The sequence below is a fragment of the Lissotriton helveticus genome, chromosome 3_1 (genome assembly GCF_964261635.1).
Source record: "Lissotriton helveticus chromosome 3_1, aLisHel1.1, whole genome shotgun sequence".
In the NCBI taxonomy this organism is placed as follows: domain Eukaryota; kingdom Metazoa; phylum Chordata; class Amphibia; order Caudata; family Salamandridae; genus Lissotriton; species Lissotriton helveticus.
The window spans coordinates 152591120-152614974 of record NC_136061.1 but is presented as its reverse complement, the minus strand read 5'-3'; the positions used below and the strand labels follow the sequence as shown (position 1 = coordinate 152614974).

General features: G+C 43.1%; 1 protein-coding gene across 1 annotated transcript in view; it reads left to right on the top strand.

Moving 5' to 3' along the window:
* The window catches only part of NCF1 (neutrophil cytosolic factor 1), a 70648-nt gene that overhangs the window by 9866 nt on the left and 36927 nt on the right, over positions 1-23855 (top strand). The window contains exons 2-5 of the mRNA XM_078679419.1: positions 4677-4757; positions 5912-5987; positions 18471-18636; positions 20579-20637. Of these exons, the coding sequence (XP_078535545.1) occupies positions 4677-4757; positions 5912-5987; positions 18471-18636; positions 20579-20637 (382 nt within the window). The remainder of the gene's footprint in view (positions 1-4676; positions 4758-5911; positions 5988-18470; positions 18637-20578; positions 20638-23855) is intronic.

Below are 23855 nucleotides of genomic sequence, written 5' to 3'. Positions count from 1 at the left end.
AGCAATCTCAGGTATGGTGGTCTGCTGTCCCCAGCAGGCCACCATCCCTGTGAGTACAGGCCATTCCCAATGTGTTTCAAAGCAAGACCTACTTCATGAATATTAGTGATGTAGGTCTCTTTGCGACCCACTAGGAATCTCAAAATCTGTCCTATACACATTTGTACACGGGTGTTTGCAATTTCTAAATTGCAAATCGCAAAAATTCGGAATTAGGAAAGCGCAAACTGACATTATAGTACATCTGGCCCTTTGTCTAGTCTCTTACTGCATTCTTTCAACTATTGGTCTAGTTAGCTTGAGAGATTTAGGCAGAGTAATGTTTGTGCTGCAAGGGTCTGATCTTACACCTTGATCTGCTGACATCCAACATCTGATTCTGAGTTTGTGAAATTGTTCAGAGAGGGTGTAACCATGATATGTTGAACAATCAATGCAGATACATATTAACTCTGCAACAGATTCTGGCCTTATACTGTACCGGGATTGGCTAAAGATGTGTTATTAGCTCTATGCTAGTTTAGAGCAGAATGTAAAATTCAAAAGAGTATTAGGCAGTTAATTATTTGGAGTATGCGTTTACTCTCTGTGTAAAGCTGCAAATAGTTGTGAAAGTCTGTAACTGAAAACAGTCCATAACCACCTCAGAGAGACATAAAGTCCCCCAAAAGAACACCCCACACAGCCAGAAGTAGAGGAATGTGGTGATGTTGGCAAAGAGCCTCAACTAGATAATGGCATTACAGAAGATGGATATAAAGGTGGGGCAGGAGGCCCATAACCTAACTGCACACAAATAGGAACCAAGTACACTCTTCCAACATGCAAGAAGTGGACGTTTGTCGCCCACATCACCAACCATTAGAGTACATATGTAGAGGTGAAAGAGAAGTCAAGCCAGTCTTTGTTACCACAACAGTGATATCACTCTTTTGTTTTCATGTCCCATTTAGAGCCTCTTACTAAGTCGGCTGGTTGCATCTGCTATCAAAATGCACTTGACTTGTATATAATCATCATTTTCCCATCAATAGCTCAAAAAATGAGCAATGGAAAAATTCTGGGATCCGTGGTCTTCGATTAAGCACTTGACCTTTACCTAGAACTAATAGTCGCTGTGAAAAATGCTGTTGTTCTCCGCCGCGTTCTCCCATTACCGGGAACCACAGTCTCCTCATTATCCCTTCGCTCCAACCTAGTGAAGGTTCCAACAATTACCATAGGATTTCACCTGCAAGACAGGATCTAACCGATTGATGGCTTGAGACCTCGTAATTCCATACCATATACCAAGGTTGCCTGCCCCGATCTCTTGTCCTGATGAAGACCCTACAGCGAGGGATCAACTAACCCCGCCATTCTTTAGAGGGTCGAAACGTCGACAACCGTCCATTTGTTTTTCAACTTCACGCCATCATTTGTTTCATTTACTGTTCAATGTGAAGTATGATTCCCTGAACCAATTGTCATGAACTAATTGTCTATTGTACTGTATACGACTTACAAATACAGTCTCCTTGATTCATTGATTTTATTGTCACTTAATTTTCCTCACTACCTCATCCTCACCTGATCACTCACCACCACCTCTCCCTATCCTTCCCGGGGCACTGTACAACCAATTGTACCTATTGATTTATTCTTGTGTATATTTAATATACCCAGTCCCGTTGTGATTAAAACAATGTGGACGCAGTCAATGTGTTGCTGATTATTTGTTTTGATTGTATAATAATAATTTTCACACACACTGGGACTCCGTCCTCTCAGTACTTGTTGTTCCCCATGAACATCACTTCATTGTGATTCCACACGATGAAAGAGAGAGTTGTGATCTCGTGATGCTGTGGTTTATCTTTCGGTATTGTGCATTCCACCAAGGGGCAGCCGCGATGCTATTTAGGCTTCAGCAGCATGAGGACCTCTGTGCAGATCTAACAGGGTATCTGCTAACATGCCTGCAGTGGCTTCAGAAAGCAGCGGTCTCCCCTACTCTGAAGTTGTAAGCCCTGAGCCCATATTTTCTTGCCACCATATTCCCTGCATTACCTTCCAGTAGAAAGAGGCTGTTTTTCACGACTTTCATCAGCAATCTTCAGAATGTCTTACAGGAAAACTGCCAACAGCCAGGATTCTTACATCAATGGGATCCATTATAGCCCATCCTGTCTAAATTCCATTAGTCTTGCTTACGTGACCACCTGCTGCAGGTCCTGGTGCCTCATCGCTTGAATGCTCTTCATCCCACTTTGTGCTATATTGAAGACTGTTATCAGTCCAAGAAATATCTCGTCTTTTAACCAATCATTGATCTAATCTTCTACTCTTGCAGATTATTCCCTGTCACAAGTAGTCCTTCTTGTGCCAAGAAGCCATGCTGTGGCAATAACTGTGCTTAAAAAATACCCAGTCCCATAACCACAGGTGCAGTTCAGCTTCTGCCTAATTTACATTGTTGTGCCTCTGCAGTGGTCAGTGGCAGTGGCTGGCATCTTTGTGGAAAGTACACACTGTGTTGTGGCACATCATGATACAAAGGGCAGAACGGTATACTACATTATTCCCAAGGGAAGGAAAGGTTGGAAGACGAGACAAGGGAAGAGAAGGATAGGTCAACAGGTGATTGCTGTATTCTACGAACCAGTTGGGTTTCCAGATGTAGGAGATTGCGTAGCTCTTATACTTCACACCTCGCGCTCTGCCACTTGACAGTCTTGCCAAGTCCAGACATATGCCGACTACTTAACAATCCGCTTTCATGCAACCCTTTGCCAACTGTAAGTTCTATGTCTTTGAAAAGGCATGTAAGAATTCCATGTCTTCATAAATTGAATCAATGATTGGAACTACAGCCTATGAATTACGAGAGCTGAATACTGTTCTGTGATGTGACTTGGGGCTAGATGTAGGTAATTTAGATTTACCAATTCGAAAATACAGAAAAATACCGATTCGGTATTTTCGAATCGGTAAATGCAATGTAGGTAATTATTCGGTAAAAAATACCGAATCGTTAAGATTCGGTATTTACTGAATCGGTAATTACCGATTCGGTATTTGCCATTCATTCCTATGGGCCTGGAGGCCCATAGGAATGAATGTCAATTAACGAATCGGTAATTACCGATTCGGTAAAATTGGAAAAAAGTCAAGGGTGGCAGGGTGTCACTTTGACACCCTGCTGCACCCCTGATTAGTGCTTGTGTGCATATGTGGCACACATACATGCCCTAAGGGCATGTATGTCTGTCACATGGCACAGGTGTAAATGCACATATTTGCATTTACATAGGAATTTGTTATGTACCACCAACAAATAGTTGGTGGTAAATAACGAATCCTTAAAGCCCAGAAGCACTGTTTACAGTACTTCCTACATCTCATTATGATGATTCCGTAAATACGTAATCGGTAAATACCGATTCGTTATTTACCGAATCGGTAAAAAAGCCTCCTAGGGCCCGATGTAGGTAAATCTTTTTTACCACTTCTTAACTACCGATTCATACCGAATCGGTATTTAAGAAGTGGTAAAAAAGAGGAGGGGAGATGTAGGTATTTCAGATTCGGTAAATACCGAATCGTTAAGATTCGGTATTTACCGATTCTGTAAATACCGATTCGGTAATGCCCATTGATTCCTATGGGCATTGAAGCCCATAGGAATCAATGGGCATTACCGAATCGGTATTTACAGATTCGGTAAATACCGATTTCAGCAAGGGTGCAGGGGGTGTCACTTTGACACCCTCTGGCACCCCAAAAATAGGCATGTGCGCCATGTGGCACACAGACATGCCCTAAGGGCATGTCTGTGTGTCACATGGCACAGGTGTGCATGCACACATGTGCATGCACACCTGGATTCGGTATTTTACCACCCAATTGGATTGGGTGGTAAAATACCGATTCTTAATGCCCTGTGGCACTCTGACATGTGCCAGCTACATCTGCATTTACAGAATCGGTATTTTACCGAGTCTGTATTTACCGATTCGGTAATTTTACCGAATCGGTAAATACAGAATCGGTAAAATACCGATTCTGTAAATGCATGCCCTACATCTGAAAACCCTAATACCGGTCGGAAACGGCCAAAATCTGCCGTTTCCGACCGGTATTAGGGCTCCTATATCTGGCCCCTACATAGGAAAAGTCTATTACCGGTCGGTAACTGCTGAATTCGGCCGTTACCGACCGGTAATAGCCTACCTACATCTGGCCCTTGGTGACATAATTGCACTCTTTATAAACCCCACATTGGCAGCTTCTTAATCTAATAAAGATAATCTTGTAGAACCCAAATCTTCTTGGCAACTGTTCTGTAGCATGCACAAGAGGAACAAAGAAGCATTTACTGTGGCTTAGTGTGGAAACGCTCTAACGCTGAATGTGTGGTTTCATTTCTTTCTTCTTATGCAACACCCTGAGTTTACCCAACTGTATTTCCGCAGCTCATAGAAAAAGTGTATTTCCCAAGCAGTAGACTGTGGAAATTAGTTAGCAGAAGGCCAATGGAAAGAGAAAAAGAAAAGTACCGTCTGTCTGTAGATTGCACACATTCACAACACTCCTCTAGCTAAAACATGGCACACAAATGCTTGTGTCGAACTTGCAATGCAAGACCAATTTATTTGTTTTCCAATTGCCTCATGTGTGTGTTCTGTTTTATTTAGGTTTACATGTTACTGGTGAAATGGCAAGATTTAACAGAAAAGGTGGTTTACAGAAAATTTACAGAGATCTATGAATTCCATGTGAGTAATCCTGCATGTCAGATTTATTTCATTTTGAATGAACTTGTTCATAGTGATATATACATTAGGAAGAGTTCTTAAGGCGTTAATAGAACATCAACTCCTGTCTTTAAACTAGTGGTTAATGAGTCGTATGGTCTTGGGATGGGAAATCCTATTGATCCATTTACACCTCACTAAAATCATCATATTGTATTTGTCTGAGTGTCTACGTTTCACCGGAATGTATGTATAGGAAGTATCACTCTAAATGATGAGAAGAAAGGCCATCATTATATTGGGTGCAACCTTCAAAACAAACCTGGGGGAGGAGTGGCAGTCTTTAAACAGGACATAGAAACAGATGCTAAGGGGGTGGTTAAGAAGAGGAGAAGAGCAAAGCAGAAAAGAGCAAAGAAGGGAAAGAAAATTCCCCACCAGAAGAAATGCTTCTGGTGGGGAAGGAAGTCAGTATCTATTTGATATAATGTCAAAATAATTGCGGTCATCTTGCTTCTAGACACTCTATATTTTTCCAACAATTGGAACAGTGGTACGGGAAGATAAATTGCTATGGCTGAGATATGGTCTGGTAGGAAAACTTGGGGCTAGAACTGTGGTCTTGTGGCTACGCAGATAACTATCCAGTCAATGGCCCACATCTCTGCCATGTTCTATCAAATAGGGCATCATTACAACATGGAATGACAAATTGGCCCACTTTAGTTTCAGTCTTGGTTGGAGTCAGTGTGAGAAACAACCTAGAAGAAATATCAACGAGGCCTCACTCTTGGGTAGATATAAGGCTCTTATGAACTTTAGATTCATGTGTCCATGGTTTTCATAGATCAGCTCCAAGAATATTGAACTACTTTCGATCCCAGTTACTCAAAGGTGCAGGGACTGAGGATAACTCTTCCCTCTACTTCAAAATAAGCAAGTCAGCTAAAGGTCCAAGTCCATATGGGTACCTAGTGGCAAGCATTATACATCTATCTCTGCGACCCCTATTACACTATTTGTTTGTGACACATTCTGTACCATAGGCTTCATTGATTTCTGAAAACCTATACTGTTCTTGCTACTGTATAAAACGTAATGTATAATCTAAAAGTCAGACCCCTATCTATATGTTGAGTTGGTTTATGGTGCACTTTGTTTTTTTGTTGCTACAGAAAACTCTGAAAGAGATGTTCCCGATTGAAGCCGGAGAGATCAGCGTTGAAAACAGGATCATCCCTTATCTTCCAGGTGCGTGACTATGTGGACAAAGTTCTTTCTAATCAAGAGATAGCAAACTGATATTGTCAAGTATTTATACCGCCTACTATCCCTCTTGAGGAACTTGTACATTGACAATTAGAATTTTTATTGTACTTCAGTACAGGGTTCTCCATAGTCGATCCTGGAGGGCTGGATCCATGGCAGATGTTTAGCATATCCCCATTTAGATATATGTATTTGTCTTAAAAATTAGGCAGGGAGCCGGCCCTCTAGAACCTTTTTTGGAGAACCCTGCTTTAGTACTTGGCCTTACTCTAAATTATTTTGTTAAATGTTTTTCAGTTTGGATCACCTCGTTACCTTATGTTGCATGCAAAAGCACATTTTTAACCATCTGTAGCACAGCCCTAAAACATTCTGTTGCAAGTGCAAAAGAGGGGTGACATCCTGGAATGTGACCAGTATTTCATGTCTCAGTCCTGTTAAACACCCCTCGTCCAATTCACTAAAGCATACAACTATCACAGCCAGTTTTCATTGAAAGATGGAATGCTGTATCTTACTCTTAATAAGAGTTCTCATAGTTCTCTTATGGGGCTCCTTGAGCAACACTATCCTGACCAACCAAAGATTAGAACCAATGTTCATCTTCAGAATTTTTAGAGTAAACATTTTAAAGAGAACAATTTGTCCACATAATAAAACTGCCAGTAAGGATTCAGCAATTGTATCTTGCCCGTTCTCTAATACCGCGCCTGGCTGTAGTGTATTCACAGACAAGAAATAGACTTAAAAATATTAGGATTTAATATCATTAGGGATGCCACTCTTAGTGTTATCTCTGACATAATCTGGGTTGCCATGTGTGAGGTCACAAGCAGTGAATTGTGGTAGAACAAGGCTTATAAAGATTACCCTAATACACGATTCCTGCACAGGTACAAAATGTGGGCTGTGGTGTCCATGCAAAAACAAATAAGATGCCTGTTCCATCAGCAGTGTGTATTTGGGGCAGTGGCGTAAAGTAGCATACTCTGCATCTTACACATTTAAGGTCCGATTCTCAAATTCTTTCATTACAAAGTGATGGTGTCGGAGTGTCAATGTATAGGTGCAAAATCAGAGCATGATTTGTAAACCAGTATCTATGGAAATTTGTACCCAGTCCTGAAACCTAGGACCTCGAGAAATTCACTAGTATGGAGGGCCTTTTGCAGATTAAGACTTTGGGAAGGAGCCTATCTATTTATAGTGGAGGGGTCCTGGTGTGTACATTGAAAATCTGGTGAATACCAGCAAACTCAGACCTTTCCTTTATGGGTAATCATAAACAATATGGAAGGTGCATTCTGTGCATCTTCGTTGAACATGTGAGCGCAAGAATGTAACAACGAGGAGCAACTAAAATGTACCCCCTTTGGGCTAATTCTGCAAAGCCATTGCAATATCAATGCTATTTTACGGATTTTCTTCCTCTGTTCCATTTTTTATTTCCTAGTGGTCATTTTATGTCTTTTTTTTTCATCCTTTGCAAAATGTGTCCACATGTATATCATTCAAAATAGCTTTCATTGTGCTGTTCGGAAGGCGGTCAATGGTTCTCTGACATATCAAAGGTGCCACGTGCCCTATTACAAGAAAGGAAAATTAGCCTCCACTCCTTATTTGGTAGTAAAACATGGCTGTAAGAGTGCAGTGGCTTCCTTCAAAAACGTATGCCTTGTGTCACTTCTCCTGCTGCGCCATTGATTGCTACACCCCTTCTTATTGGCATATTGACTGTTCTACCACAGCCCTCAGCCTTTGGCCCCAGGGCGGTCCTTCCTCTTTTTCTGCCCCCCACTAGTTTGGCCATCGTTGTTGTCATTCTTGGTCATACCTATCCCAGTGCACCACTTGATGGTCTTGCCTTGTTCACATCTGTGCCAACCAGTTATCAATCCTCATACCACCGACAGCCAATTGTAAGTTCTGCCTTCTTTGACATTGAAAAGCCATCTGTGAATTTCCAGGGTTGTGATGTGACCGATTGACGTCATAACTCTGTTCTGTAATCCTGACATTTGAGTATCTAATGTAATAAAGATACCTCTAGAGAAAACAAGGGCCTGATGTACAAAGGCTTCTGTTTGAGATTTCCTAATAGTGTTTTTTTGCGAATCGTATTAGGAAATCGCAAACAGCTATGTACAGCAGTGTGTTTTTAACTGTTTGCGATTCCCAATGGGTCGCAAGGGACCGGCCTCATTAATATTCACGAGGCAGGTCGCAATTTGCGACTCATTGGGAATGGTTATCACTCACAGGGATGGTGGCCTGCTGGGGTCAGCAGACCACCATGTCTGGGACTGCTTTTTAAATAAATGTTTTGTTTTTTTAATTTTGAATTGCAGCCCGTTTTCCTTAAAGGAAAGGGTTCTATAACCTACACGAGGCGAACTAAGAATCTTTCGCTGCGGCTTAGAATGAAAACTGTCAAACGTCGAATGTGTGGTTTCATTTCTTTCTCCTACGCAAGACCCCGATTTTGCTCATCTGTACTTCCACAGCTCATTGAAAATATGGGTATTCCCCAAGCAGCAGACTGTGGAAGTAGGTCTGCTGGCGACCACAGGAAAGAGAAAAAGAGAAGGACCTCCTCTCTTGTACTTCCTAAGAGCTCAGAAAAATGCAAACGTCTGATTCTAGTATCCGCTGTACACAGTTGTTGAATTCAGTGCCAACGATAGCATAATTTAAAACTGAAAGGTGATTTGTAAGCTTTTGAAATCTGCACAGTAGACCCCACAAAATGTTACCAAGCAACAAACTCACTAGACAATATACATATTGAGCTGTTTGTGGACTGAAAAAAACTCATTTTCTTTATGAAAAGAAGATCGCGGGCTCTGACATCATGATGGCCTCCTCGGTAAGGCTTGTGCACACAAGTTCTGGCACTGAAGATGCTGTCACGTGGACGGTGAGTGACTAAAAGGCCAGGAGTGGTGGAAGTGGCATCACACACCCTTTGACCTCCAGGTGACCCCTTTGTCCCACCCGCAACTACTCAACAGCTTACTGTTTGTTGCTTGGGGGTGAGCAATAAGTGATAGGCACGGGAAGTAAGAAGAGCACTCATAGTGGAGGCCTTCATGACCCATGGCAGCAGGGGTAGTAAGGGCAGTGCCAGGGGTACCATTAGTAAGCCCGGGGTTGCGCGGGTGCCTCTGGGAATCCCTAATCATGTCCATGGTCATGATTAGGGATTCCCAGAGGAACCGCGCAACCTTGAGGGACAAACAATTGATAACAATAGGTTGAGGCAAGGGCTCTGCATTGGCTCTAGTTTACAGTGTCAGGCAGCAGTAGTTTGCTCACCAGGCTGCAAAACATGCATGAAGTTGGAGACAGGAAAGCAACATTTCTGGTAACAACTGACATCACTGCCAGCACACAGCCACGCTATTAACTTCCAAAATATTAATTCCTACATGATGTCCCCTCTTGGAATGGCACTTCTCTGTTTGCATCCATGATTATGCTCCCAGATTCTTCACGTGGAACCCTGCAAAATCTTAAAACATTGAAGGGAAAAAACATTGATTATGAAAAACATTGAAAGTGAAAACTGAAATTGGCGTGTACAGAACGGCCGGACTGGCCACTCTGACATTTTCCTGGGAGGGCACGGGGTATTTCATCAGAATATCAACTGCAAAAATATTGTAGGGCAAAAAGGTTGACGCCTAATTATTGTTAAAGTTAAGAATGTATAAGTAAGTATAGGTGTACTATACCTGACTGCACTTACATGTACCCTAATGATATATATCTTCAAAGACCATAGATGAGAAGTCAAGTACAGTACACCTATGCTTATGTAAATATACATATCTTCATGATATTTTGGTCCTCGATTTTGGGGCCTCAGTATCTTGATCCCGCAATATTTGTTGGCATTGACATTTTGATATGCAACTGGCTGCATGCTAAGAGAAGGCTCCTCTTGGGGCAGGGTAGGCTGCCATGTACCAATCAAGAGCCCTTTGCCCCATTCCAGTGGTGGCCTCCTGCAGTGTGGGTTGGGTTGAATATATTTTACAGAACAAGCTGGTTCATTTACTGTCTGGCCTTGGTGTCAGGCAGTTTTCTTAATTAAAATAAACTTTTATCCAGCATAACTATGCTGGGATAGAAGTTGAAAAAAACACACAAAAACAAGTAAACAAGGGGAATAGAGACTTAGGGCCAGAAGCAATTACGACAGAAAAGTTCGTGATTGGGTGAAGTGGGTGGGTCTCTAGCCTTTCAAAAACAGAGGTTTAAAAAAAGTGATGTAAATAGTGACATTAAGCAACACTGTTGTGTTGCACATCTGATATTTTACCATAGAATGTAGGAAAGTCCATCTGCAGAAGTCATTTGACTTGTGCAGGTGCAGAGGAGGCGCCATCTAGCTGGGAATTTCCCAAACCCCAGACCTTTCTGCTCACACTTCTGCATTTATATATGAGTAATATTTGATGCTTGAAAAGTAAAAATAACTTTTCATCATAGAGAGACCAGGCTTTTGCTTCACAGTGAGAGTTTAGAAGAGGCTGGTCCAGTGCTTAATTTTTAAAATGCCAGGGCCCTCTACCAGTGCTACTAATGACACCACAAACACAATTACTAACCAACACACTCCCAGATGTGTGAGAATTCAGACTATGCCAGGCCCCCAAAGCTATAACAATGGCTTGGGCGACAGGTATTAGTGTTTTTAATGTATATTGAATGAATAAACAACTGTTGTCCTCGTTTCTAAATCAGATAGGCTGCGCCACCATGTGGCAGACTGTCATAAGTGCCAGTGTTAAAATTAAGTGCTGGTGCGAGCACCGGAAACCACCGGCTCAAAGTAAGCACTGGGCTTATCGCAGTGCAGGTCTCTGGATCTCAAACACTAACAAACCAGCACAGATTTTAAACGCTTTATACTTGAGCCTATTATTTCTGTTTGCACAAGCCATTCGGATGGACAGAACAACTAGACTGGCTAATCAAATAATCACATCATCCTTTTTGCCATAAGGATCTGATAAAGAGACACTCCAAAAAAAAAAAAAAAGGAACCAATCTGAGCTGACACTCTTAATTTCCTGTTTAAAGTTGTATTCATTGCTGATAATGAAGCTAGCTGATTTAACCACTATCAGCTTCAAGTCACTTACATATTGTCTGGACTACTCTCGCACATGGTTTTAATATTGCTAACCTTCTAGTGATAATGAATTCCTTTTATCGTGTTTTATGTTTTATTGAGATAAATGATTGTTATGGTTTTAATTAACTAAGCAATACATGTTGATACTGATTCTGCTGTGCAGCTCAAGCCTTGCACATCGAAGGATTCACTTATTTGCCTATGGAAAGGTACTGTGCGCAGGAGGCACACCCTTCCCACCTCGTTAATATCACTATGGTGGGTATTGTCTTTGCTCCTCATAAGCACTCACCAGCCAACGGCGGGCCTGGCTGGCACAGCTCGCCTCTGCCTGAGCATTTCAATCTGCAATGTGTCGTCTTTGCAAGCCCCGCGCATTAATGGGACACACACAGGCAGCTCGTAAGCCTGCGTCATCCAATGGGACCCTGGCCCTGCCTGCTATTCCTGCAGCCGTCAGACTGCACAAGCAGAGTGTGAGGTGCTCGAGAGTGACCGCTTATACTCAACAGATGGGTACATTCTATTCCATACACAGGGCAGGAAGAGCAGTCCATTGTGAGACGCAGAGATGGGGGTGCGCTACTCTGCCACCCTCGCCTGTCACAATGCAGAGTGCGGTGTAATTGGGTGCCTGTGCACTGGGGAGTGGGGATCCAGACTTTACAATCGCAAATTCGGATCTGCGCCCACTTCCTGCTAAATGCAAGGTGGATGCGGCAAAAGAATATATCAATAATGACTGAAAACAACAAAAGAAAGCGCTAAACTTGTTTTAAATTCGGTTTCCCTTCCCCGAAAAGAAGGACAGGTGGAGTATGTATGAGCTATGGAGTGCTTAATTTGAGCAAGTTTTTAGGTTTTGCCTGGGCCGTAGCACTACAAAGCAGTGCTCCGCCCAGGCGAAAACTTTTGTTTACAGTATGGGGGACTTGAATCCGCCCCTTCTTCCATTGGCTAGCTCCATAAATGGAGGCTAGCCATTGGAAGACAGAGGTGTCCGTCATTCAGGGAGGCGATTCGTGGGCGTTCCTGGGATGTTTTTCTCATCCAGCCCCTTTTAGGATGTCAGTGCGGCGGTGGGCGGGGTTTATTTTTTGGGTCGTCGAGGTTGCATTTGCTCATTCCGCGGCCGACCGCCACCGGAAGAAGTCCTGGTGAGTGCTCCCCTCCCGCTGTCCGTGTGCCCGTTCCCGCCCCCCCTCCTGCTGTCCGTATGCCCGTTCCAGCCCCCCTCCCGCTGTCCTTATGCCCGTTCCCGCCCCACCCCCCTCCCGCTGTCTGTGTCTCCGGCCCCAGCCCCACTTGTTCTTTATTTTGCTGTTGCATCTCACACGCCTGAGACATGGTGAGTTTATCCTGTCATTGTCTATTTCCTACTTATTCATTTCACACAGCCGCGAGGTCGCAGAACGTAGTCAAATAGCCAACATAGGCACACACAATGCATCTAATTAATCAGTCCTACCGCCATTGTGGCTCTCACTCACTCTTCCTTTTCACACTCTCTTCCTGTACCGTATGCCCGTTCCAGCTCCCCTCCCGCTGTCCTTATGCCCGTTCCCGCCCCACCCCCCTCCCGCTGTCCGTGTCTCCGGCCCCGGCCCCATTTGTTCTTTATTTTGCCGTTGCATCTCACACAGCCGCGAGGTCGCAGAACGTAGTCAAATAGCCAACATAGGCACACACAATGCATCTAATGAATCAGTCCCACCACCATTGTGGCTCTCACTCACTCTTCCTTTTCACACTATCTTCCTGTACTCTCTCTCCTACACTGTGTACACCCCTCACCCATCTGTCTAGCAGTCCATGCCCGCTTTGTTCCCCTTATGCTCCCTTCGGCACAATTCACTAGCCATGTTTTCGTAGAGAGTTATTAACTGAATGGGCAGAATTCAGAGCGGACCCCTCCAGGGAAAGTGGAGAGAGCGGGGATAGTTTATGGCTAAGCAGTTTATTTTCACTGATATTTACCCCACTGATAACGGAGCGTGCTTGGCCTGTGTCTGCTAGGATGTTGTTAGCTTACGTTAACAAAAGATGAAGCAGGTGAGAGGTTCACCTTTCCTAAATCCTTATCACAGTCTAAAAAAAGCTTCTTTAATTTTACGAACTAGTCTTTCAAAACCAAATTCAAGCCTTAGTAACTACAACCGCCAACAATGACATTTTTGCTGAAACATTTCCGTAGTTTACTTTCCATAACCTTTAAGACTTGACATGTGAAATCGTTGTCATAATAACATAAAACGGTTATGACGGCACATTTACAAACATTCTCCTGCATAGAGCAATAGGCTAGGCATTTAATTGCCCTGATTTCAAGCACTAACTTGCTCGTACTCCCCAAGTACCTATGTGTTGTTGAATCATAATCTTTTTAAAGCGGTTGGAAAGGCTTCAGTGTCCGAATTTGTTTCTTTAACTTTGGCCACTCTATTCTGTCTGTTGAATGCAGTGTCAAATCCACTCTTACCACATAGTGAAGTGAGGGCAGGAGATTTCTGTGTGCTCAGTCCCGCGAGCTACAAAGACTGTGTTTTGTAAATATTTCCACAGCAGTACCGAGGAGCATGGTTTTGTGATCGCTGGGGAGGTTTTTTCGCGCTGTCTTATACGCAGGTCTTGTTATACTGCCCTGCCAAGCGTTTGGGACTTTAATCTTTTTTGTAGGCAGTTGAAAAGAGAGATGAGTTTCTAGCCCATAAATTCGACTTTTTCTGCATTACGTACGATGAAATGGTTTATCTGGTTTTCGGGCTGTATGATGAAGTGACATGTTTTGATATATTGTATCTAAAAGGTAGCTGAGGCCGAAGTCAACTCTCGCTTTTTGTTGATTAGTATTCATGCTGATATATATACTATTGACCTATCCATTTAACCTGCACACACCTCCTGCAGAGGGCCACTTGAAACCGAATTTCTCCTGGTGCTTTAAGAAGAGTTTTGCTTTGAGTGCTCCTGTTAAGCTATTGGACATTGATTGACAGGTACCGTAAGGGCTGTGAGAGCTGTGCGGGCTGTGAGAGCTGTGTGGGCTGTGAGAGCTGTGTGGGCTGTGAGGGCTGTGAGAGCTGTGTGGGCTGTGAGAGCTGTGTGGGCTGTGAGAGCTGTGTGGGCTGTGAGAGCTGTGTGGGCTGTGTGGGCTGTGTGGGCTGTGTGGGCTGTGAGAGCTGTGTGGGCTGTGAGAGCTGTGTGGGCTGTGAGAGCTGTGTGGGCTGTGAGAGCTGTGTGGGCTGTGAGAGCTGTGTGGGCTGTGAGAGCTGTGAGAGCTGTGTCGGCTGTGAGAGCTGTGTCGGCTGTGAGAGCTGTATGGGCTGTGAGAGCTGTGTGGGCTGTGAGAGCTGTGTGGGCTGTGAGAGCTGTGTGGGCTGTGTGGGCTGTGAGAGCTGTGTGGGCTGTGAGAGCTGTGTGGACTGTGAGGGCTGTGAGAGCTGTGTGGGCTGTGTGGGCTGTGTGGGCTGTGTGGGCTGTGAGGGCTGAGAGAGCTGTGTGGGCTGAGAGAGCTGTGTGGGCTGAGAGAGCTGTTGGCAATGTAAATAACAATGCCATTTATTTATAAGTAAAAAAAATAAAAAATGTCATGAGCAATGCCAATAGCTCTAACTTTTCCAAAGGCGAAACCATTGCATTGTAAATGCTTGTTTGTGATGGCGCCCAAAGGCACTCATTTTTGGGAACCACCACATATTTTTCCTCCGCAAACGTTGAGGGAGAGAAAAAAATCAAAAAGGGGAAAGAAGGAAAACGGCGACAAAGGCAGAAAGCAGGGAGAGGATCTAGCCTACGGATAGAGCTGCCAAACTTGAAGCTGTGGAACCGGGTTCGAGCCTCTGTGTTGGCTCAGCATCTTGGGATTCTGGGCAAATGACTCGGTGCTCCTTGAGTACACTGCCCCTGTGCACCTTGAGTACACTGCCCCTGTGCACCGTGAGTACACTGCCCCTGTGCACCGTGAGTACACTGCCCTGGTGCACCTAGAGTACACTGCCCCTGTGCACCTTGAGTACACTGTCCCTGTGCACCTTGAGTACACTGTCCCTGTGCACCTTGAGTACACTGCCCCTGTGCACCTTGAGTACACTGCCCCTGTGCACCTTGAGTACACTGCCCCTGTGCACCTTGAGTACACTGCCCCTGTGCACCTTGAGTACACTGCCCCTGTGCACCTTGAGTACACTGCCCCGGTGCACCTTGAGTACACTGCCCCTGTTCACCTTGAGTGCACGTAGGGGCACATGCATCAATGGAAATTGCATTCGCAAATGGTGCGAATCGCAAAATTCGGCCGTTTGCGAAAGCAATTCCCTTTTTTGGGATGCATTAATATTTTTTTAATTTTCGCAATTTAAGAAATCGCAAAATTGCGATTTCTTAAATTGCGATTGCATTTAAGGAATCTCAAATTGAGATTCCTTAAATGCAATGCAGCAAACTTTAAAAATTTGCGAATTCCCAAATAAGGGGAGCAAATTACCATGAAGTTGTCCTTCATGGTAATTTGCGAAAACTTTGAAAAATGCACTAAAGTGCTTTTTTCAAAGTTCCATTTTACACACACACATGCCCTTGGGGCATGTGAGTGTGCAAAATGTACTTCTAAGCAGATTTCAGGGGTGCAACAGGGTGTCCTTTGGACACCCCTGCACCCTTGAAATTGTATTCTTAATTTGCGAATTTCTAATGGTGAATTGCAAATTAAGAATGTCTTTCCATTCATTCCTATGGGCCTTTAGGCCCATAGGAATGGATGGGGAGGTATTCCTTAATTGCGATTCTCAATTAGAGAATCGCAATTAAGGAATTTTAAGAAATCGCTATTTTTTTTAGCAATTTCTTGATGCATTGCAGTTTGCAATTCCTTAATTGCGATTCCTTATTTTTCGCATTTAAGGAATCGCAAAATGCAATATTGATGCATGTGCCTCCTTGTGTGTTAAACACGATGTTTCGCTGTACACCTCCCCTTCTCCATGAAAAGGGATGGGGACGTGCAGAACGACAGATCAATAAGTGCTTCAGTTTAAATAAAGTAATCCGTTTCTCGGCGCGGGCCGCTTTTATTCTGAGAATGTTATAGCTAAAGAGCGAAGGAAGAAAAACTGAAAATGTAAATGTGCAATGAAAACCAGCAATTAAAACAGGGGAAATCCGCTATTGTCCCCACAAAATGGAAACATTGTGTTGGGATTCTGTAGAATAGTCTTGAAAGTGCAATTTGCCAAAAATGTCAAACCATGAGTGTCGAAGAGACAAGCAATAATTAAAATGAAAGAAAAAGAGGCGCTGTTCTTTGGGGTTCATGTTGGTGTACTATCCTGATTCTTGATCTCGGAGTAAAATGTAGGTTAATGGTGGGTAGTTAGAGGAGGGGAATTCCTAGATTGTATTTCGTATTCGATGTTTTTAGTTTTTTCTATGAAAAAATTGGCAAGCTCCTCACAGCTAGTACGGCTGAAGATCCACTGCGCCTTACTCCCCCCCCATTCTAGAGCTGAAACTGTTGGTCCAAATGCACATTGGATCCCAATGGACTTCATGCGTTAGGATGGAGACCATGACTGTGTGTTCATCAGTCAATCCTACAGGTACAGGTCAGCACCTGTGTAACCGTGGAGGGGGGCTGGAGGGCATGATGAAAATTCAAACAGCCAGAAAGAAAACCGAAATTAGTTTCTCTACTGAGAAAATCTTGAAGGCCTCTGATGGCAGTAATTATTATGGAACTCATAGATCAAGTCAAGGAAAGCCTCGAAATCAATGCCTGAGCCAGCACACAAATGTACACGTTATTTAGTCCAACGGATCTTTTTTAACACCGATTACTAGATTTTTACAATCATTTTGACGCTTAATAAAAATCCTTTTCAGAGGGTGCTTAACCATCAGAAAGCTCCAACAAATTTTACCAATTGTATCCAATCTATGTAGATGTTAAAGTAGCACAGAAGAACACTTAAAAGTATATATTGAAAATGATCCCACAGAGGAATGACGTACAGATGGATATTGGCGCAAAAAACAGAGTCTCTTTGACTTTAGCAAACACCACAAGATGGTGGTCGGAGTGAAACTCTTCCAACCACTCACCCACAGTCAAGAGATCTGGGTTTAATCCATGGTTGTTTTGCTCACTCTGCCACTCCAGTGTGGACCCAGCCATATGCAAATCAGTCTCGACCCTGTTCCTCATGGGACAGTCCAGACGGAACTGCCAGGCCAGGTCGTCCCTGGACCGGAAACAAGCATCCTGGGTTCGCGGTATCACCCGTCATCAGCCAGGCTAACTTGACTCCAGTGACACAGTGAGCAAGGGACCCATGTCTGGGCATACCTTGGCCACTTAGGGCAAACTTAGCAAATACAACAAGATGACGGATGGGGTGCTTAAACCTTTCAAGCACTCACCCCCCGTCAAGAGATCTGGGTTTAATCCATCGTTCTTTTGCTCACGATGTCACCTCAGTTTGTACACAGCATTATGGAAATCCGTCTTGACCCTGCCTCTCATGGGAACAGTCCAGCCTGAACTGCCAGGCCAGGTCTTTCCTGGACCGTAGGGTTGTTCTCGCAGAAGAAAAGCATTTCAAAGAAACTAGTCCACTGTATACAGCAGAGTCGCTACCCACCGACCATAAGGATCTGTGGGTGACGCCGTTTTCAAAGTGGTGTAAGGAGGAGAAACCTATTCTTCCTAGTTGAAATCCCGCCTCAGCACTAGAATTCCTTAGGGATCGACCTGTTAAAGGCCTTGCTTGCTCAACATGTCCTACTACAATGAGCATTGTAATAATCCTAAGATTCATATTCAAAAAGAGTTTCAGAATTTAGTCATTTGTTTCCTCACTATGCTAATCATAGACCTATGCCTCCTCGTTCCTTCTTTCAACTCAGTCCTTACTCGTCGAATAGAAACCTGAACCAAAAATGCAATCTAACTCCACTTGATATCTCCTTCCTGCTAAAAAACACAGTCGTCACCTGTGAAGACCTTGCAGTAAACTGGAAGTGGCCGATAAAAGGGAAACCCCCTTCTCTCCAAACATGCTTCTTTCTTTCACATTTTCTGGGTCCATCACTGGGTTGATGTCTTCCAGAAAAGCAGAGGCGTGTTAACCTAATAGTGCTGGGGAAACGTACTACTTGACTTTTCTTTTTATGAACTTAAGCTTTCACATTATTTATAGTGGGTTTGTACATTTTAAAATCACCACTCTAACAGCTTCAAATCACTACCACTGACTAAAAATTAGATCATAACGAGCAACAGCTATTGTACAAAATCTAACTTTACTTTGTTGATGTTCTTCTTTCAGCACCAAAGTGGTTCGATGGCCTCAAATCTACAGAGAACAGGCAAAGCACGTTGGCCGATTACTGCCATACCTTGTTGAATCTCCCCAACAAGATATCCCGCTGCTCTCATGTTCTGACCTTCTTCAAAGTTAGATCTGATGACCTCAACCTGGCCCTCGACAGCCAGTGAGTATTGAACAGCTGCTTCTAAACCATTGCTTATGTGTATATGAATGTATTGCCACCTAAAACGTTAAAGGCACCAGGATAGGGGTCTTTGTCTTCCTCGGGTGTCCTGAAGACTTGGAGATGAATGGTTGGAGCTGCTCTTCTGTTGCCTTCCATGGTGGGACCAATTCATCCACATTAAACGGAATCACAACTCATACACCTTAAGTAGCTTCACAAATTTTCAATTTTTCATAGTTCTGAATTATTATAAATGAGTTTTTCATTTTTAACCTCACTGAAAACAGTTTCTGCACCTTGTTGAGCCTTAAGAAATTCTGATACATTTGTAATGCCAATGTCAGTAATACGGGTTCCTTTTCCTTATGGGTTCAGGCAGCACCTGGAAGCTCGGCGCCACCTCAAGAGCTGGGCCAGTATCTGATACTTAATGTTTCAGATTCTCGGAAGCAGAAGTGCTAACGTTTCTTACCTCTGCTGCTGCTGCATTTACCTGTCCCTGCCTCCTTGCCTTTTTCGGTCAGAGGCACCTGCTGTTGGGTTTGAGAATGGAACCAATAGTCGCCCATCATTCTTGGTTTTAGTGGCAGTTTAGTTGGCTGCTGCACAGACCTCAAATGGTGTTGGCTACCTGCAGAGTGTGATGGTATCAACAAAAGCAGCAACATCCTCACTTCTGTAAACAGTTCTTAGAAGCTGGGAGACCCAAGGCACTAAACATGCCACACCCCATTGCCAGTCAGCCACCAGATGCCACAGCAGGTAAGAGCTGATGTGATAGGATAGTTATTATTATTGCAGGCTTATGAAGTCTAGCAATGCCTCTTCATGGAAGCATGTGGGCAATGGTACTACCGGCTCTTGCGGGCATGTAGAATTTTGCTTTACCTATTTCTGGGCCCGAGGAGACTGGCAGTATATACTTTACCGAACCATGTGATGACTTCCAATCAGTTCTGTAAAGTGCTCTCTAAATCCTGTCATATTTTTACTAATGTTGCTCCCAAATGTGCTTCACAGAGCACTCTTTTGCAATCATTTTCTAAAAATCATCTTTTAGAGTACCCTTATTGTTCCATGTCACTACTAATCCTTCCACGCCACCCTCAGGAAGAGAACCACCGCTTTAGGAAAGTGGTCTTTAAATCTTATCAACCTTTATCAACGTGGCCTGGCAAATGGCAGCTGCTAAACCTTATTGCAAATGTATTAATGACATTTGAAAACAAATTATTTATTGGTAAAGCCACAGTTGTTAAAGCAAAGTGTTTTATGTTTTTGTGGTGTTGAGCCATATGTTAGGTCACAGGTGTCTGGGATCACGTGGTCTCACACAGTACTTTGCAGGGAATCACTAAACATTTGAGACATGCCTCTGCAACAATGACTTGGTGTGAAGGGTCCTCTCTCTTCTGTGCTTCTGAACTTTATGAGATTACAGTGTATTTACCGACCAATGTGGCTAAGCTGATAATTCTATTGGCCATGCCTGACTTAGTCTGGATCAGGAGAAAGTCAGGGACTGTCTCACAGAAAAAAGTTAACAGAAAATCAAAATACAGATATAAAAAATTCAAAAACAATTATGAACAGGTGTCTCTTACTAAACTTTACATCAGATTGTCTGCACCGGAGCGCTACAGGTGTATATACAATACAAAAAAAATAATAATAGACACTAAATCCAAGAGTAAATACATATTTTCCACTATGGATTGAATGCCAATAACCCTCCATTTCACACAGTTGGTATTCTATGAGTAATTCGGCCATTCCCAATGATTTGCATACTTTATTGCGTGACCAAAGCAAGTTGACAAGTAAAACCTGAGAAGGTCACCGCTACTTCTCCCATAAAGTATTGATCTAGCACTCATATATACAAGTGTAGAAAGGAATGTAATATTTACTAACTAGTATTGTTCTTTCTTTATTATAGAATTAGAAAACCTGAAACATTTTTGTTGCCAAAGGACAACTCCACCAAAAATGCAGCAGGTAAGTTCTGCACTTTGCCCCCAAGAATGAAGCAGGTGCTTTTAAATACTCTCAACATTTGCTAGTGGCAGTTGCAGCAGTGTTTTGTATAGTTGTCGTCCTAAGGTGCATTCAAGATGTGGCTGGAAAGGCGCTTGTGAAATAGAAATAAGAGCCAGCTGTGTGCTGTATCTAAGGGTCTGTCTGTATCTCATATTATTGAGGAGATCTGCACTGCCCCCATTGGCTGTTGGGAATGTGGTGCTCATTAAAGGTGCTGGATTGAACACACAAAACTAACGTTTTATAGAACTTGATAGCACTATTAACCACGCTGCCTCGACTTAACTCTGTGGGGAGAGTGGGCCGCTTCTTTGCAAATGTGTTATGCCGATAGGTGAGCTAATGACAAAGGAGTATGAGTGAAGTGGGCATTCAACACCTTGCAGCAACAGTCAAATAAGCAATTTGTTCGCATAGACAGTTGACGAACTTCCAGATCCTTACAATTCCTCATGAAGGCATTCCTGGGGTGGATATAAACAAGTGTGTGACCTGAAAATGACAAGATCTCTATAGCTGACCGGGTCTGAAGCGGGCTGAAGTACAAGGGATCGGTTTGACTTATAATTGAATTCCCACAGTCGGGGTAGTTGGGACCAAATTTGCCCTAGGACATTTGGTGAGCAGCCCTCCAATGTTTTGACCTGTCAATTGCTGTGTGCATTTTTTTAGGCGACCTGAAAAGAAGCATTCCAAATCTTCTGATTTATGGATATGCTCTCTTGCCCTTCAAAGCTTTTATTGGTGCAGAATGCAGCACACAGAATCAAGGAAAAAGAGAGGATAAATAAAGCTATTTCTCCTTGTTATGCCTTTCCTGGGAAGGTGTATCTTTTTGGCGGATTCCCAGGTTTACAAGTCCTCTTAATTCTGGGAATGTGTCAAAAACCATGGAAGTTGGTTGGGAACACCCATGGAATGCCTCCTTTGCACAGTGAGGCAACTTAGTGATTTGCACTGAGTTGCCTCACTCCAGATTTGAGAAGTCATTCAAAGCCATGCAAAGTAGCTTTTAGTGACTATAAATCTGACTTAGAGGCATGCATCACGCATGTGCCACTATGCATGGTGCAAATGCGACGCAAGCCTCTCATAAATCTGTCCCGTGATGTCTAAGAAAAAAGTGGAAATGAGACCCTGGGAAACATGTTCATAAGGGAGTAAACAAAATAAACTCGTTTACTTTAATGAGCTGAAAAGCTGCTCGATGGCAGATCGGTTGAAACTGTACATTGCTGAAGGTAAGCGAGCACCCTCTCAAGTGCCATACTAATTGGGCCAAAATTTGGTCTCCGCAAGGCACGATAGAGGTAGCGCCAAAGCAAGGAAAAAGATTTGGCCAGGTGAGCAGTGTCACCGCGAAGGGTGTGTCCGGGTCACTGGGCTGTAGAATGCGCACTAATAACCAGATGCTTACATGGAGCATGGATACAAAAATAGGACAAAGGAAGGATGCATCCTTGAGGGGTGGCGGCACGTTTGTCACCCACCGCGCCGGTGTTAATGAGTTTTTTAAGATTGTTCTGATATATTGTTGATTATATATCTAAAAGGGTCACTGTCTTGATAATCAGCGGTCTGAAACGACTGATCTCCAGTCGGATGGGCAGGATGAAACATGGCTTAGTAGGTCCCTTTTTTGCCACGCCAGGCTACAGTGGCTTTCCGTCAAAGAAGACTGGCCCTCATGTATCACCACATTTCCACTCAGAGACAGAGTAGGAAAAACGTTTAACACACACGCCCGAAAGATCACGTACAGCTTCGTTTGTAGAAGCACATCATAGTGCCCCCATGTGGCAGGAAGGACAGAAACCAAGGGAAGGGGGAAGTAAGGCTATTGTCACAACCCTCAACGCTCCTGCTGCTGGCATTTGGTCTCTGATTCCTCGTGGGCCGGTATGTGGTGCAATATGGTTGGGCAACATGTCCTGTGCTGATGGGAAACTATTGGCAGAAGCTTGCAGCCGCTGTGAAATGCTGTCTTACCCAATAGCAATGTGAAATGCTCTTCGTAGTTACTTCCATCTTTCTTCGTAGGAGTTGAGGCACACAAGGTTTCTGAGCAGGTACCTCATAAGAAAGAAATGCATAAACATGACTGAAGCAAACTGGTGGCTTTGTTACCCTCATGTTTTACTGAGACATGCAACAAAATTATGTTTTTAATTTTTAAGACAATGAGATATATTAACGAGAAAAGCAACAGAATCAGGCATTTTTTTCTTCTGGAAAATGGTAAAGATTGACGAGAACTGCATTCTAGGAGCAAGACGAGTACTATGCATTATAGGAGCGAGACGAGAACTATGCATTATAGGAGCAAGAGTGCCTCACTGAAGATGGATTCATATTAGTGCTTCAAGAAAGCTTTTGATTGTGCAGTAAACTTGTACAATTAGTCACAAATTGCACAAGGAAATTCACTGACGTCAGCAGCGAATGCACCCATAATTAAACTCAATTTGGCCATCATGGCATAATTGATCTCCACAATCAAGATGAAAATATCTGTGAATCAAGAAATGTCCTCACACAAGGGAGTAGCTAGAAAAACAAAATACGCCCCATTTTCACCCATGTAAGTGCATTAGTAAAGTGAGCAATTCCAATCCTTCCTATAAAGTGCATGTGAATTGTAGTCCTCGGGAAACTTGATAGAAAATGATGCAAAATGATGAATATTATAGCATGATATTCAAGGAATTTGCCCAAAAACTACACATATACCTGTATTCACCTATTTCTAGTATTTATCATGTTCCTCTTCTTTCTTTATGTGTATGCTTCTTTCCACCATCTTATTTTCTTTTATGTGCATTCCATTCGTTCTCTCCTTCTGTCTAGTCTACTCTCATTCCATCAGTCTTTTTTTTCTAGCTTTCTATCCTGCTTTCTAGCTTTTTAATCTTATTTATCTCCTGGCTTTCTTTCAGACATTCTTTGCATCTTTTCTTTTTGTATTCTTTCCATCGGTTAATTCTTTTTTCTCTTCTTTCCTCCACTCACCCCTTCTTTCATCTCACATTTCATCTTTGTTGTTTCATACATTTTTTCTGCTTTACCTCGTTAGTTTCATTTTTTTCTCTATTACTTCTTTGATCTTTGCTTTTCTTTTTTCTACGCCATATTCCTCCTATATATTCCTGCATCTAACTTTCTTTTTTTGTCATTTT